Source organism: Anguilla rostrata, chromosome 1 (genome assembly GCF_018555375.3).
Source record: "Anguilla rostrata isolate EN2019 chromosome 1, ASM1855537v3, whole genome shotgun sequence".
NCBI classification, from domain to species: Eukaryota; Metazoa; Chordata; class Actinopteri; order Anguilliformes; family Anguillidae; genus Anguilla; species Anguilla rostrata.
Genome location: NC_057933.1, coordinates 21,742,930 through 21,760,444, shown reverse-complemented (window position 1 = coordinate 21,760,444; position 17,515 = coordinate 21,742,930). Strand labels below are relative to the sequence as shown.

Below are 17,515 nucleotides of genomic sequence, written 5' to 3'. Positions count from 1 at the left end.
GCTTTGGATATTTATTTTCTGCCTGCATCAAAATACTTTTTTTCTCACTTTTTTCTGACTGACATTTTCCATATCGGTTTATGCCTGCCCCCTAATTAATGTCCTGCTGGTACAGTGCATACCAAGAACCACACACATTACTCAAGTCATTTTCACACCTTCCACACCAATTTCCTGCTGACTCCACCTCTGCCCAAAGTCTTTTGAATGACCAAAATTACTGTGCATTCTTTTATAGCTGTGGAAGCTTTCTGGGACACATGAAAATAAAAAAGAGACTGTGGTCCAATGTGATTGGCTGTAGTGTCAATCCTTCCCTATCACAGAATGCAACCCAGCGACCTCAATTTTCTCTGTGTTTCTAATGCAGTTGAGCCGTCACCCTGAATGGGTCTTTAATACATTCTTGCATCTCCACCACGGTGGAAGTGTGGGGAATGTTCTGGATAGTAAAAGACTGTCATGCTTAACTCCAGTAGTGACTATACATCAGGGGTGCAAACAAGTCTTTTGTTTGTGACTACTTTTCCAATGGCCAGCACAACGTGATCTACCAACCAATATATGGGCAATATTGATTCATATCGGGTTGACCACGGTGGGGGTGCATCAGAACTGATGTCGGACCAAGGAGTGATTGACACACAAATTAATTAATTAGGAACTACCAGTAAATTTCTCCCATCATTTACTCAAACTGGACCTTACAAGCCCATAGCCTGCTAACTAAACTAGCACAGAAAATAGCAAATTGATAAGTCATTGGTCAGTGGTTGCACACACTATTTTTAAGTAGGCTGTGACAAGCTGATTAAGTGTTACATCATATATAGGCTACTTAATTGCGTGTAACCACTGTCCATAAATTAAATTAAAGTCCAACAATTTATTTTTTGAGTCCACTTATTATTGCATCACATTATGTTTATTTAGCAAACACTTTTATACAAAGCAACATACAATAAGTGCATACCGAAGGTCACTGGACAACTACAACACACAGGTCCAATGAGGTACAATACACAAAACAGTTATCCATAGTCATGAATATTGAGTCTAGTTCACACAGTAAGCATAGGCTAGGTCAGATAGTTATGTCAAGTCAAACTAGAAGGCATGACAAGATGTGATAGACCTACAACATCAAGATAACAATACAGGTGCAATATAAGTGCAGATACAAGTGTAGCATAAAGGTGTTGGAGAATCACACTGATCCTAGATTAGGTGTACTCTGCAGAGTAGGGCTAGAGTTAATCCAGGTAAAGTCTGAAGAGAGGCGTATTCAGACCACAGCGGAAAATGGGCAGGGACTGAGTGGTTCGTAGAGTAATGGGGAGTTTGTTCCACCACTGGGGAGCTAGAGTAGAGAAGCTCCATAGTATAGCATCCTCATAACAGTCCACTGAATGATCAACCATTGCAACAGGTTTAGGATTTGTATTTTCCATGTTAGTTTATAAAGGTGAGTCACACACCACTGCAAAACAATACATTGTTGTGCAAGCAGAATAGGTAAGTGTGGGAGGTCAATTCTGCAAGCAGAAACAGGATTATTTTTACTTTTCATTTCAGCGAATAAATGTCACCCTTTACGTCCATTTTCACTTGCAAATGAGAGGTTTAGATAAACTGGAATTGAACCAGTATCTTGATATGCCCCACGGACAACGTAGTGAAGCTACTGACATGAAGAAAAAACAAATCTCTGAAAAAACCAAAAACCTTGACAATGAAGAATTGCATAAAATAGTATCAGAACTGATAGGAATGATGGAAAATACTATGAAAATAAGACCCTGTTTGAAAAAAAGACAGAATAATCCTTAACTGACAGAGGCTACTTTCACTCTTAAGGCACCAGTACACAAAACAGAACTTTTATGTGATGAAGTATTCAAGGTACACACAATACATACATAACAATGTAAAAAAAATAAATAAAAAAAAAACAACAACAAAAAACGCGCCATATAATTTACTTGCTCTAGAGTTCATTTCATAAAATCCACAACTGATAGTGGCAAAATTACAGTGTACGGTTCATCTTTAACATGTTCGCCACCACAGAAAAAATGAAATGATATATCATACCTAAAAGCCGTCAAATTCAATAAGGTTTTTCAAGGAAAGACTACTTTTCACATGGGAAATTCACTCTTCAATAACGTGGCCACAGTGAAAAACTATTTTCCTTGAATTTCCGGCATTATTATCAGTTTAGATACTATATTTTACAAGATAAAGAGATCTTGTCAAAAGGACAGCCGGGGCCTTTATTCTGATGCTTTGAATGGCAGATAGATAAGAAGGGCGAAACTAATAATCTCCACCCAGGGCTCGTTTTAAAGCTAAGAGTCCTGTCTAATTCTTCCTACAACCTGCGCACCTTGTAAGAAAACCAATCACTGTTCAGACAAGAAAATGTGTCACCCCCCAAGGACCGTTCTCCTGATTGGTCACTTTGCCTCTTGGCTAATTTATAAGGCGACGTGTCCGAATGAGTTGAAAATGAATTCTGAGCTAGAAATCAGCTTGAATGTGAACAGAGCCATTGTGGATTATAAAAAAAATGATATGGCTAACAGAACCATCAAGATGCAAGTATTCGATATATTGGAAGTGAAAGCAATGTAAGTACATTGCATGTGGATATTTAAAACCTCTGAATGCTTTATTTGGTAATCTCAGGCGCTGCCCTGATAGCTGAAAAAGTACGCAAGCTGTAAGTCTACTGACTACTACTTGGCAGTCAGTCCCAAACCCTGCCAGTGTGAACATGGCCATAGTGTCTAAACCAGGGTTTTTCCCGCATCGAAATGTCTCAGAAATGTCTGCCTAACTTTTGCTGCCTGAGCTGCCTAAAGGATAAATCACTTTAAAAAATAAATAAATAAATAAATAAAACAATTAGAAATGGTCCAATTTGGAATGATTCTGCGTCAAAATTTTGACTGCTTTCAAATTTATGTGCAACCTTAGACACCAAATTAGCTACAGTAGAAGACAGAGAGTACAATTCAGGCGTCCACTATTAATGTGATTTTCAACAGAAACCGGCTCACTCCATAAATTTTGACAGGTTTATTCCTTTATTGGGCAATTGTCAGTTTATTTATGCTGCATCTGCCAATTTTTAACAAATCACATTAGAAATTTGCATACAATTTCCAAATCCCAAACCATTTCTCATTCATTCCATTGTAAAAAGATTGCATATGGCATAAACCATTATCACATATCTTGGATATTTTCATGGAATTATGTCCAGTTACATCGTATATATAAATATACATTAAAAGTCAGCAGATGCCTCATAAATAAACAGAAAATGGTCTTATGAAGACACAAAACTGCCAAAATTTACAAATCTAGGTGGTTTCTGTTGAAAATCAAGTCTCTAGTGGATCCCTGAGTGCCATGGGTGGTTGCCGGTAGCCTGGCTGTCTCACTCTTTTATGCAATTAAGTGGATTCTACTGAAGTTAATTTAGCATGTCTAAGGTTGCACATACAGTAAACTTGAATTGCATTATCATTCAGAACCAAATCGTACCTGGATCCTGTGAGGATGAGAGGCAAAGAAGTTTTGGTTTATTTATTTGAAGGAGCACTCTGTCTCTCTCTCTCTCTCTCTCTCTCTCTCTCTCTCATGGGATCCAGGTAAAAATAATAAACTAAAATAATAAAGCCAAAATAAATAAAACAACAAGGCAGCCTTTCAGCTTTGTTTCATGATGCACACTTTTAAATTCTGGAATTATTTGTAACACAATCCAGGAGTGTGCCTACTTAACCAGTAGGTGTGGTTCTCTGATTGCTCCGAGTCCCTCTTGCAAACCGAGCCCTGCCACAGCTATTTTTGCAATTTTGCTACAACAGTATAGCTGTAGTTTTTATGCAAAATCAGTAGATGGCTAGCTTGCCATCCATGATATAATTTTGACCCAAAATCAAATAAAATTTGTATAGTCACTCTGGCTTTTTATTCAACTATAACGAGGGGACTAGAATGTGTTTCTGGGTTGGGCTATTTGCTGAAATCATGAAGTAGCTAATATATCCATTGCATTGTGAACTTACGTTTATTATGGGATGGCAGTGATTGTTTTCAGATATTAGTCTGACCCTCATGTGCCTGGGAAATAACACCTTTAACAGAAATGCTCTTGTTTTAATTTTTGGCAAATTACTATGGCATGAATTGGAAACTTCACTCCGAGGTGAAGATTTTAATGCACTCTACTTTATGTCAGGTGGTTCTTTCCCTCTGTTGTGTATTAAAATAAAATAACTACATACCTAATCGTGGATAAATTTTTGCATCGCCTAATAAATACGTGTGGTTGAAAATACAAAAATTAGCCACTTTGGTTTAACAAATATATGCTTGCTGGTGTGAGGATATCCTACCAGTTTGCTGCTAAATGCAGCTAAATATGAGAAGACAACACATCCATTTGACCAACTGCCTCTGCCTCTGTCACACAAAGTCACCGCCTAAGCCCTATTTTGAGCCAGGAATAACCCTGTAAACTATAACAAAAGTCTGGACTCGAAAAGATACTAGCTTGGGATGGTTTTAAATGGAAATAAAACATCTTGGTGAATGTGCCAGGTTTGATGAAGTTAATTAAATCGATTGTGAGGAATCAGGCTGAGGCATATTGGATTTTTATGTCCCTGCAATATGAGCACTCCTCCCCAGAGATCAGCCATGTCTAACTTTTGCAACGATCAGCAGAACCAATAAAAAAAGAATCAATACACTTGACTGAGAATCCCACGGAGGGGGAATCCTTGTGTTTAGTTAACTGATCTTACTCTGTCACTGTGAGACACTTTGCTGGTAGGGTTATATTCACAAACATGCCAGCCTAAAAACAAACGTAATGGTTTATGTTGAAAGATTGGACCTATTCTCACAGTGCAAGTGCATAATAATATACCAGTTCAGTCCAGCAGAGCTAAGTAATGAAGCCTCTCTGGCTTCCAGTGCTCAATTCCAGTGCTATTCCTGGCCAGGTAGGTCATTCCAGATGTGCGATGTGATTCTGGATGTGTATGCTCTTTTTCTCTCTACCAAGCTAGGCCCAGAATAGGTTTCTGTGGAACAGAGGACAACCGCTGACAGTCACCACCAGGAGCATATTAACAGGTGGACAGTACATGGAGTCACTAACCTGAAAAGCTGCTGTCGGGTGAATGTTCACTTTGGCTTGCTTCCAGCGGTCACCTTGATTTCCAATCAGTGTCCATATAGGGCTCTCGGTCATGGTCTGAGCCTTCAATCGCAAATAGGCATTCAGTGTGCCTTTGGATATAAAGAACAAAATATTGAGTTGTAAGGCAAGGCAAGGCAAGGCAGGGCAAGTTTATTTGTATAGCACCTTTCATATACAAAGGCAATTCAAAGTGCTTCACATAGATACAGAATAAGACACAGCATAAGAGTAAAATAGAGTAAGATAGAAAATAACAAATAAAACATGGCAAAAAATAAATAAATAAATAAAATAAAAGTGCAGAAATTCACTTAAAAAAGGAATAAAAATCAAAATGCAAGAATTTAACCATATGCGATGCAGACCATAAAAGTTTTCAACCTAGTTTTAAAAATGGTCAAGGTTTGGGCACGTCTGAGATCTTCTGGAAGTTTGTTCCAGGTGTGTGTAGCATAATAACTGAATGCTGCCTCACCATGTTTTGTTTTAACTCTGGGAATGGTTAGTCGACCAGTCCCAGCTGACCTTAGGGGTCTAGCGGGTTTGTATGGTACAAGCAGGTCAGAAATGTATTTAGGTCCTAGACCATTGAGCGATTTGTAGACATTGTAATCATTATACGCCGCTGGTATTGATACTTGGAGGTCTATGTTTATGGTTAATATTGGAAAAGACTCTTGCAGAAATTGCCATTTTTCTTAACATTAAGTATTAACTTGCCTTTCCCTTGTTCCAATACAGAGATGCATAGTTACCACCCGACACTGTAAACCACTCAACTAGACCACTTCTGTACATGTTGCATTATTTCAGACAAAGAAGGGTGGGCAAGCATGAAATCACAAAATGTAACAGCACTTATGTTCTTTAAATGGATGGATTTGCATTTAAATCATGCCCGCACATACTGATTTCATTTCGCTGAAATGCCCTTGAATGTATGCTGTTATGCATTTTAACTTCAATTGCTACACTTCATCTCCTTCACATCCTTGTAAACATATGAGACAGGCTGACTGCGGGATCTGATCACAGATGCTGCCTGCAGTGCGAAAAGCTGCTCTCCGAAGGAAACAACATGTTGAAGAGGGCTTTGATTGCAAAACTACCCACATTTAGTTCTTCAGGTGCCCCACCATTGCAGGGCGACAATATTTTGGTAGCAGTTAAGAAGAGGAAATCTCATGTTTATGCAGTGAGACACTGGAAACCCTGACGATGTGCATATCCATTGAGTGCAAGCTGCATTCCTGTTTGGGAAAACACATTTCTCCCTTTTATTCATCTCACCCGACAGAAGATATACGATTCTCTCCAGTTTCACTCAGCCTTTGAGTGTTTCTTCGCCACTTGACACTTGAGTGCCACATACACGTCTGAGGCGCAAAAAGGCCCTTGGCAAAAAACCCGGTCACAGCTGCCACCTTTGGTATCAATCATGAAGGTGTTCAAATCTCTTCACCACCTTGCCACACACTTTCACCAAACTAAGCCTGTCAGACCTGCACTAAAAATGATTCAAATGCAAGAGGGATATGTGGAACCTTAAAAAGCTGTAACTTTATTATTCACTATACATTTGCAACATTTGTATTTGCAAATTAAAAATGCTTTTACACAAAAAGACAACAGAAGTTTGTTGTGGTCTTGTTAAAAGCACTTTGAGATTTTATGCTCTGTTCTTTTTGTTCAATGAAGTCTTAGGAGTATAAACATCTCCACAGGAGCTCATGGTTATCCTCCTACTCCTGATATCAACAGGATTATGTGACTCTGATTTTCCTTTCTAAACAAAACCAGTATCACTGCCAGATTAAAAACACATTTTGACCCACAGCATTAATTGGCAGTGTTAATAGTGTCTTTTGAAACATTTGTAAGCATTCCTCCTTGACATTTGTTGAGAGGGATGCTTTGTTACATTTTGGTCTCCGGGACCATTTTGTTTAGTCTCTCTCCCTGTCTGGGAAGCTGACTTTTGTCTCCTGCACCAGAGGGGACGGCAAAGCGAATATCTTGAAATAAAACGGTGAAAGCACAGTCACACAGAGGTAAGCTGCAGATTCCTGGGATGGCCCACATAGGGAGCTGGTGATCACATGATTACTAAGACTTGAGAAACAGATGCCTCCCCATCGCAATATGAATCACACAGAGCTACTTTGTACCCAGCTAGAGGTTTTGGCTGGGGCTGACCATCTCCTTCCTGTTCTAGTAGAGATGCCTAATTACTTACACCTACAGTATAAGCATACTGTACAAACAACAAGGGATTAGTTCATGCATGGATAGCACTGAATACATATATTTTAGATCTATGCCAGGTCTTTGTATCTTTCTAATGGGCCACTGCATGCCTATACATTGCTTACATATCATTCCATGGTTTGATAGAGATTTTCCACAATTACAACAAGAAATGTTAATGGGGGATTAAGTGAATTAAAGCCCTCTATAGTGCAGAATTATTGTCCCCATAGGGTTTGTGGGTGCCTTTTCCAACAAGATCAAATGCCACTTCAGCAAAATCAGAAAACTGGAAACTAGATCAGTGGGTAGACAAGCATTGGTACCGTGCATAGACGTTTAGCCTTCCTTGGGGACAACCCTCCCGTCAGTGGTTGCGTTAATGCAGGATTCTGTGTTTTTTACACAGGTAAGGAGTGGCAAAATTCAGGAGAAAAAAAACAGCATTCTGAAATTAAATAAATGAGAATGCTGTGTTTTTTTCCAATTCGTTTTTAATTATCGACTAAGCGCTGTTTTTATGATATGTAAGTTTCAACTATTCAAGTCTCTTGGGGTTCAGTTTATAATATGGATTCTTATATTTACACATTCTTAAAGCTGGCATAAATATTAAAAACATGCTTTTCCATCAGTGCTGTATTCCCTGGTCTCTTCCTTCATAACTCCTACTTTATAGTGCGAATTGGAAAAAGTGCCTTAATAGAGAAAAATCAGCAGTAGAAATAGGTGTATGAACATATACATCAGTACCACAATGTTTGCGTCATAAGGGTGTGTACTTGTCCAGTGTTCATTAGATAAATGTTCCTGGGATCTGGTGCTTTCTTTTGTAAGCCAATCACGTAAGTTGGATGAGTGGTTCTGAAAACCTCTAGCTATTATGGAAAGGTACAGATGTGTCTTTGATTGTATCAGTGTTTTATGGCCCTTCACAATTGGTAGCAGCACAGGCTCTCTAGACTAAACGAGTGGGCAGCTTCTGCATTCCTTATATCCCCACTGTTCCCAATGAAAGGTGGCTTTGGTTGATAAAAAAAAGTTTTTTGAGCTATATTACAATACAGATCGTTTTTTCTCCACAGTATTGTCCTCGGTCACACCCCTTCATGAATATTCACAGCTCATCAGAACATCATTTTGGAATCTTTTAGTTTCTACAACAAGGAGACAGAATGTGCAATGTTAAGAGTATGGAGTAGAGTACTAGCTGGGTCTGTAGAGTCTGTGTAGCTGCGCTAGGGTCCACCAGTTCCATCACAAGCAGGAATGCATTTCATTAGCCTGCATTCAACAGGCTTTGGATTTGTTCCTCAGTCCTTGGGGCTGGAGCAACCTGATATGAACTCAAAGGCTGAAGATTATCAGCAATGTCTTACAATGGCCTCTGGAGTTTTCTAATCCTATGCCTATGTTTTAGCTGACAACGATTTTGGGAAACAAATCACATCACTGACACCAAGGTTTCTTTGTACATTAGCTTCACAGAGAAACTGCAGAAACTCCCAAAAGGGTTTCCTTAAGATTCATTAGCAGAGAGCGCTAATGAGATTCAGATTTCAGTCACACTGCCTGCATTTCCTCTGTAATCAACTGTTTTGTATTAGTTGCTTAAACATTATAAAAAATGAGCAGGCTTTAATGACTTCTAATGTGTTTTTTTGTACAGTGTTGTTATTTTTAAACAGGCAACTTCAACTTAATTATTTAGACAATGTTGAACTATAGTTAATAATGCCTCACTATATCACTGTCTTTTAATAATAATGTGGTATTAATAAGTTGATATATTCTGTGAGAAATATGGACACAGCAATTTGGACTTTGTTAGAAAATCAAAAGCATTATTTGTCATCACATTCCCAAACAGGGGGCTTCATAAAATTTGGATATTAATTTCAAATAAATTGTATATCCGTTTGCATTCAATTTCTGTGCATGACTGGCATACAAAATGAATACTCACAATATTCCTGATTATGGCTGAAGAAGTGGCTTCAAATTTCAAGTACGTTTTGCAAATAAAGCAATTGTTTATTTTTGAAAATTTCTACTACAACGTACACATACAATGTTTATGTCATGACTAGGGCCACCACAGTTTGTCTCCACCATGTGTCCTGCAGGGATTTAAACCTGTATTTCAATGGTTATCCTCCAGGGGACCCCACAGTCACTCCAACAGCACAGTCAAGTGACTAATCATACAATTGAATTAAATCTTGTGAGTCACATCTTATCCGAAAAGGGCTGGTGTGGTGTGGTTTTTGTATTAGCCCAACATTATGACACCTGATTCTACTTAAAGTCTTGACTGGAGACCACGATTAGGTAATTAATTGAATCATGAACACATTTTTGATTTTTTTGGTGCAAGCGAAAGGTTATATAAATGCTCTCATTTTTAAAGTGGCCATTTCCCACTGCTTCAAACAAAACTCATCATGCCCCAGTAAAACACTTTAAATTATTGCAGCACGTCCATGGTAGTAAGTAATCAAACTGAATTTAACATGCGAGGGTCACTTGTAAATATATTCCTGTCAATCATCGTCTGTGCTTAATTAATGGCAATTACTTTATCAACTTATATTACTGAGGTGGTCTGAATGGGATAATTGTTCGAGAAGGGGCTTCACAAAGAGGTTACCGCAACCTCTAGGTGGCAGAGGACTGAAGTACCATGCAAGAAAACAAGAGACAAACTGGTGGCCCTAGTGATGACAACTGCAGATCTCCTCATGTGGAAATAAGTGAATGGATTCACAACCGCTGTGCGCTCATAAGAATCAAGTAATAATGATGCATTTCATGACGTTCATCAAAGCAAGATTTAATAGCAGGCAGCACCATGTGAACTGAAATTAAGACTGCACATGCAGTATAAGAGGACAGTAAGAGAAACAGCACAAAGAGAAGAAGCTGCTTCGCTCATTCCGGTAAATATAGCATTTTCATGGCCTTGGTCTTTTCTGCCTTTTATCATCACACAGAGGGATCAATCTGACCAAATGGGAAATGTCAAGGCCGGTCTAACCTTTGCTAAGTGGTTGTGGACCTTTAGCCTCGTACGATGTGTGCTCCTAACTGCCCGGCGGTCTGTCAGCTCGCACGCAGCCTCTGCTCGTCGATAAACCCTAGTGCGGATTAGTCTACCATGACAGACACCACAACACACCACAGCTTCCCTCCATATGACTTTTCTGTGGAGACACTCTTCCTACACTAACGGGGCACATAACCTTTGCTGATGCTCATCCTATGCACACCTGGTCAGCTATTCAACCAGCATGGGAGTGCATTCAGAGCAAATCAAACCTGATATTAAGAGGTCCCTATTTCGCAGCTTTGTGGCAGCCTTGCATTTTGGCTAAAAAGCACGGTGAATAATTCTATTTCAAGGCACACAACTTTCCAAGCTCAGGAGATTCGAGGATTGTAGGAGATGCAACAAGAGGGCCACTGAGGTACTGGGGGATGCCTACACATTCATACCTGCAGGTTATGTCTGGCATCGGATTGTATCCAGGTCCCCAGGACACTACCAACTGCACTTTTTGGAGCCGGTGTTACCTGCGGTTATTTCAGGTTAGCTACCTTGCTGAACTGTGCAGCAGCACTGATCCATCTGCGAAACAAACCTGCGGCCACAGGTTAGCGATCCAGTTCCAAACACCTGTGCCACACTGGCGACAGCTGCCAAATACTAAATTATGACAGCATATGTGGCTCATGTTACTTTCAAAACGCATGATAATGGGCAGAAACTGTTTGCTCCGTGGAGACGATGGGCTGGACGGCTGAAATCTTACCTATGTGTTTCCCGTACATGTGATAGTAGAAGCTGAAGCAGTAGGCAGAGTTGGTGGTCCCGTACGGGTTTTTGGGGGCGATGTTAAAGGTAGGGCTCAACAGACGGGCTTTGTCTCCCTCCATTCGCGGTCTCGAGGTCTCGATGTACATGTAGAAACCTGAATGTTGCCAGGAACAGATTACATCTTTGGTGAAAATGTGCTCACTGATACATAACAGCACCATCTCACAACACCTGTTTCCAGGATCCATCATTCTCTTCAGTCACTTCTTTCCCTATCTGCATTTTTCACTTGTGTCCTGTCTATAGGGAGGAAGTCAAACAACTTTGATTACCGTCGACCAAATCTTTGCAATGATGTTCTTAACTAGCCTAGTATGCCAGGTCTCGTTTGTATATCATTTGTGAACACATTTACCAAACTCTAATCCAAGGAGAGTCATATCTGTCATCGTTAACTGTCTGAGATACTGTCATGTGCATCACACCCCTCATCATACCCCTCACCGTTTATGAATAACCAAATAAAATATCACTAAAGGTGTATGCAATCGAATTGCATGTATTCTGTTTATGGAAATACTGTCGCATTTAATTTGTTTGATGTAGCATGAGTTTAAGCCATTGCAGAAGCCTCTGATATGTACACAGTGAGAACAGGGGAAGGCCCGTCCCTCAAGGGCCTGCATTCCCATAGGGACTACGCACATCTCAATTAGCAGGTGAATGCAACCTGGAAAAGTGGCCGATTTAATTTCAGATCTAATTAATTACTGCTGTAAAGCAGTCAGTGGAAAATGGTCCCCTTTGCTCACTCCCAAGACAAGAGCCTGTTCTTGCCTTGTTCATGGCTTCAGGATACTGCTCATAAGAAGGCAAGTCTTACAGTGTGTGCAGCACTAACTTATGAAAGTTTTTCATCTTTATTTTGTGCAAAATCTATTTAGAAACTGAGTGTGGTAGAGCAGCTTGGAAACAGGTACACTGTATTTCAAATGGGTCAGTCTGATTAATTTAAACTAAGACAAGGCAGTCTGTAATGGACTGCGGTCAATGTGGCTGGCATTACATAACTTCTTTTGCCAATTAAATTTAGGAAAAAGCTTTGACCCTCACAACAATTAAGAAGGAGTGTTCTCTCAAAGCCTGCCAGGATTTGCTGATATGGCATGAAATCTTGTGCTGACCTTCCATGTTTGCTCTTCCTACCATGACCATAGACAGAAATTCCCTCCAACCCCCAACAAACAAATACCATCTTGTTGTGAACATTGTATTTTTTTTAATAGCGTTATTTAATTGCAGATAATTACAGCATACAAAGAATATTACTGCAACGAAACCCCTGGACAATGTACTTGGACGTTTCAAAGCCTTAGGTGATTAAAGCGATGCATTATTTATAACAATGAAGGCTGCTACATGGCTGTAAAAGCCGAGAATACATCAACCAACCTCTCCCTAAGGAGCCCCCACAAATTAATTAGTTGATTTTAACAGGTCCCTTTTGAAAGTTTAATGAAGGGAGACTAGACCCAGCCACTGTGGGTATTTCCGCTGCCTGGTGGTTGGCGTCTCCTCTTTCCTTCAGGCGGATATCGATGGCCCGGGGGGTGACAGACCCCCATATTTCATCGTGCCCACCCTCTCCTAATGAATGGGCCCCGCCAATCCCGCTGTGACACGAATGCCCGTCAAATCTGGCACGCCACGGTCCCTGTGCCGCGGGGACACGGAGGGAGGACCAATTACAGCAAATGTAGCGGAAGAAGGAGCAGGCATCAAGAACAAGAGCGGCGCCATCGAAAGAAAGCTGTGCCCTCAGTGACGGCTGACATTCTCAACAGCCAATGATTCGACTGCACAAAAATTTCCTGGCGTCGCACATAATTAAGTGAGGGGAATCGATACTGCAATAATGGTGATATAAAATGGGGACACATTATAGCAAATTATACAATTTACATCTTATTTTGGACACTAGTGAGGTTTAAACAAAGTAAAGACTAATTGGCGGGCTTGAACCGAAGGCTGTTTTATGAGCTTCTGATGGCACCTTTCTTGGGAGGGTCTTGTTTATTCAAGCAATCTGAAATAATTTTGCATGGATAGAGATTACGTTTGCATCAACTTCAAATCCAGTGCACCATCTGGAATGAACAACACTCAAAGCAAACCCATTTTTAAACACAATCTACAAATACATTCAAATACACCCTCCCTCAATGTTAGAAATGACTCACAAGATGAGGTGACTTTAACACTGTTCCAGATTGTTCATTCCAAAAACAGCAACAACAATGACGAAAGAGGGCCTTGTCAAAAATACTGACTGAAACACGTAACCAGAGATTTACCTCTCAAAACATGTATTTTTAACAATAAAATGGAAAAAAAAAACCAATATCTTGATGCATTGGTTAAAATGGCTAATAATGTGTTACCGATTCCTGTCTGCATGCTCTATGATGCATTCAGCTAAAAGCGATGTGACAATAAAAACAGCAGGTCTGTGCAACCAAGCTTTGGAGCTTCAAGGTTCATTTACACACATCTACAACTGAAGTAAACATACGCCTCAGCAATAATTACTTCAGTGTTTGCACACTGAACCTGGCAGTATGTCTTTGTCAGTTAGTAAGTCATTGGACACGTAGCCTGGCACACTCAAATAAGCTATTAAGTGTACACCAAGGTTAGCCCTGTCCTGTCCACAATCGTTCTAGCGAATAATTATTTCAGGGCTGAACTAAATGACTCTACAGCTTCAGAAAAAAAAACTTTGCAACTTAAGAAACAACTTAGATGTTACTGTCAGCATCTGAAATCGCAGTGCATTGTGCATTGTGTCGTGAGATGAAACACCCTGGGGGAAATTAATTTGCACTGAGTATTTCAGTGCTATGCTCTTTGCTACTCAGTAATGTAAAAACAGGACAATGGTGGCACAGACAACATTATTGCACAATTGGAAATATAAAGAAAGAGAAGTGTGGAAAATTTTAGAAATGGATCAAGATGATTTCAGAACCAATCTGAAGACGGGGAGTCATTGTTATAGCAGAGGGAAAGTGTTTAGCTGAGACACTCTAAAAATAACAACATTTTTTCCCACAAGGGAAAATCATGTGTGTTCTTAAAGAAAATAAATTACTGATGCAGTGAACTGCAGAAAACTAAATTTTGTCTGTGACATTAGAAACTTAAGTTCTCCCTGCATTCTGCTGAAAGTATATCCTCAGTGGACTGAGGAGTCCCTTATTTACTTGCCATATTTCTTTAGTTCTGTGTTTAATTTTGTTTCTCTGGCACAACGCTGAAATATGTTTGGAAATGCAGAAGCTGAAACTTTGGGGTGTGAAGCGGTAATGCGGGTGGTAATGCACGCGGCGCCGGGGACACGTGCTGGGCTCACCCTGTTTGGACCCGCTGCGGTCGCTGCTGGGCCCGGTGTTGGGGGTGTACTTGGTGTCTCGGGTGGCGGCGCTGTGGCGGGTCCAGTCAAAGTCGTCGATCTTTTCTTGGGTGAACATGCAGATGGGCTCTTCCTCGAAGCTGCAGTGAAACTCTCCTGTTGACGGGAGCAGAGACAGGCTGGTAGGGCACGCATGCTTAATGAGAGGACACCTCGCAATGCATGCACTGCACCTGGCCAGTTTCCTGGGTGCAAAGCATCATTAAGGGAAATTACCAGGGATATTAACCTCAATAATGTTTGTTAATGGGGCTGTAATTGTATAAAAAAAAATTACTAAAGGAAATTATACTCTAATTATTAACAGGGCTTGAACCAAGTGATTCTTGATACCTCTGTGAGACTAAGCTGCATATATAATCGTATATTAAGCAGCGGTGTCTGGACCATTTTCCAGGTGTTTGCTATGAAAGACAAACATGGTTTAAGCGGGCTCAACCAAACTTTATTCAGTCAATCTTTCAACTTTAACATGAAAGCACAGGATGCCTCCCTCCCCCCATTTCTGGCCAAATCAATAAAATGCTGCATATTTCAGCTGTGCTGTTTCAGTGGTTTTGCTGTGCTAAATACATTAAGGCTCTGCTATGCTTTGTGCCTTTCTCCTGACTTCTCCCTCAGAAGCTCAAGGTTTAAATGTCTGCCACACCTCTATGACCAGCGCCAATTACATTTCTTCACAAGCTTTGTCGGCAGAGCATGACCCCCGACATAAAGAGCTATGCTGTCATTTTCAGTTTGCAAACGTTGCTGCCAGTTGAGTTGCCCAAGGGATTAGCCTTTTCTTGTCTCTCAACATGTGCCCATTAGTAGTTTGACATTCATTCTACAGCAAAAGACAATGCCATCAACTGATGGTTGCAACCAACTGCCAGATCTGCAGTTAATCTGTCCCATCGCTTCTCTCAAATTATGATTTGCATTTTGTGTACAAGTAAATGCTTTTGTTTAATTTTCATTTCAATTTCTTATACATTCGTATTTCATCTCATCTCATACTGTACCTCTCTCTCTCTCTCTCTCTCTCTCTCTGTCTACACACACGCACAAACTTATAATGTTATAGAACTGAATTGAATCAAAACCAAACCAAGTCTGTGGTTCCAAAATGCATTTTAACAAGATGTAATGTTACAATGTCTTACACATCCATTTTAATTATTCTAATAAACCAACATAAATTATCTGCTGAATATAATAACAGATACAATTGCAATATAATGGGCCTACAATTTTTCATGGTGAAATAATACACCCATTTTTATTGTAGACCATTTTATAGTAAACCATATATTTCGCATTACACAATTAAATTGAGTTTTATAGAGGAAATACTTACTGAGGTGTGGGTTGATTGGAGCTGCAAACAAAGAAGGGAAAAAGTTATATATGAGCTAAGCCTTCACATTATCAAATATATGATCATGCTGTTTTTTTAGAGATGAAAATGACTGTCATGGAATGAATATCCATGTGCATTACTATTTGTCCCTGAAGAGCATTATGACTTTGAAACTTGAATAACAGATGTTTACAGACTCAAGAAAATGGCATTGGTATATTTGTCTTCTTTATCATTCTAAAAGAGAGGGAGATTATGGGAAGTGAAGGCCAGCACAAATGTTAAGCACAATACAGGGGTGAATGACATGACATGGTCTTTTTTAATTTAATTCAGAACTGTCCTATCTGTACTCAGCAGCAACAACAACAGTGCTCTCTGCAATCTGAAGGAGCACGCCATTGCATTCTGGGAAAAATACTGGAGAAAAGTGGAGTGGAGTGGAGGTATGTTGCTGAGGCAGATCAGTTAACCACGCAACCCTCTGCTGCCAATTGACTGGACTACTTCCCACATACAGTACGCAGACTTCGAGCCCAGATATAAATGCAAATAAAGTATTTGCTTTCAAGGCTAGACTCCTTCACCGTTCCAGCGAATTCCGCCTTTCCTAATGCGTGTGAGGGCAGAGAGCCTGTGCTCACACAGGAACTGGGAACGTGGGCGCACCTCACGTCAACGCACTCATGGCATGGCAGATTAGCGGGGAAAGGATATTCACTCACAAGTGCCTCCAGATCTAACGTGGGCACCCATCAGTATCTCTGAGCAAAACAAAACAACACCAACCAAAGGTCAGAGAGGACACACATATCTGCACGCACACACACAACACGCACGTGCACACACAATCTCACAGTAAGAGAATAAGAATGGAGATGTGGAGATACCCTAAAAGGAAAAAGCAGGGGTTAAGCTCACCTGGCCAAGTAAAAAAAAAAAAAAAGTCAATCAAGGCTAAATGTTATAGGGGAAAAATGAGTAGAATAACATAAAAACACAGTAAAAGTGATATAAAAAAATGTTTTGTGTTTTTAGTTATATAATAATACCGTAATAATTCTAGATACTTTATCAGTGATAAAGTGAGCTGTAGGAAATAGCCATAAATTGTAGTTTATTGTAGTATTTAGAGAGCACTGCAATCTTTTGATAATGTCATGCTAAATTGGCTGCTTATTACCTTTTACGGTTTTCTGTCTGTTTATCAGCTATTTTAACAAGAAGCCATAACCAATGTTGCAAGGTAGTTATTAACTGTTTTCATACAGTGTACACAGGGCTTTAAAAAAAAAGTGTGACCCATTTATGTCATATATCAATTCAACGCATAATCTTCTCTGTATAACAAGTTTCTAAAATAAACAACAGCAAAAAAAAAAGAGGAAACAAATTAGGATTTTGGAATGGGAT

At 39.9% G+C, this 17,515-nt stretch overlaps 1 protein-coding gene across 5 annotated transcripts in view; it reads right to left on the bottom strand.

Annotated features, from left to right (window-relative positions):
- The window catches only part of mdga2a (MAM domain containing glycosylphosphatidylinositol anchor 2a), a 227,375-nt gene that overhangs the window by 4,548 nt on the left and 205,312 nt on the right, over positions 1 to 17,515 (bottom strand). For 3 of the 5 annotated variants that reach the window (XM_064329795.1, XM_064329812.1, XM_064329813.1), the window contains 4 exons: positions 16,100 to 16,120; positions 14,701 to 14,856; positions 11,284 to 11,442; positions 5,183 to 5,313 (listed from right to left, as the gene is read on the bottom strand). In XM_064329795.1, coding sequence (XP_064185865.1) covers positions 5,183 to 5,313; positions 11,284 to 11,442; positions 14,701 to 14,856; positions 16,100 to 16,120 — 467 coding nt within the window. Of the gene's footprint in view, positions 1 to 5,182; positions 5,314 to 11,283; positions 11,443 to 14,700; positions 14,857 to 16,099; positions 16,121 to 16,827; positions 16,867 to 17,515 lie in introns of all 5 variants that reach the window. The other 2 variants (XM_064329784.1, XM_064329804.1) reach the window with 1 other exon arrangement.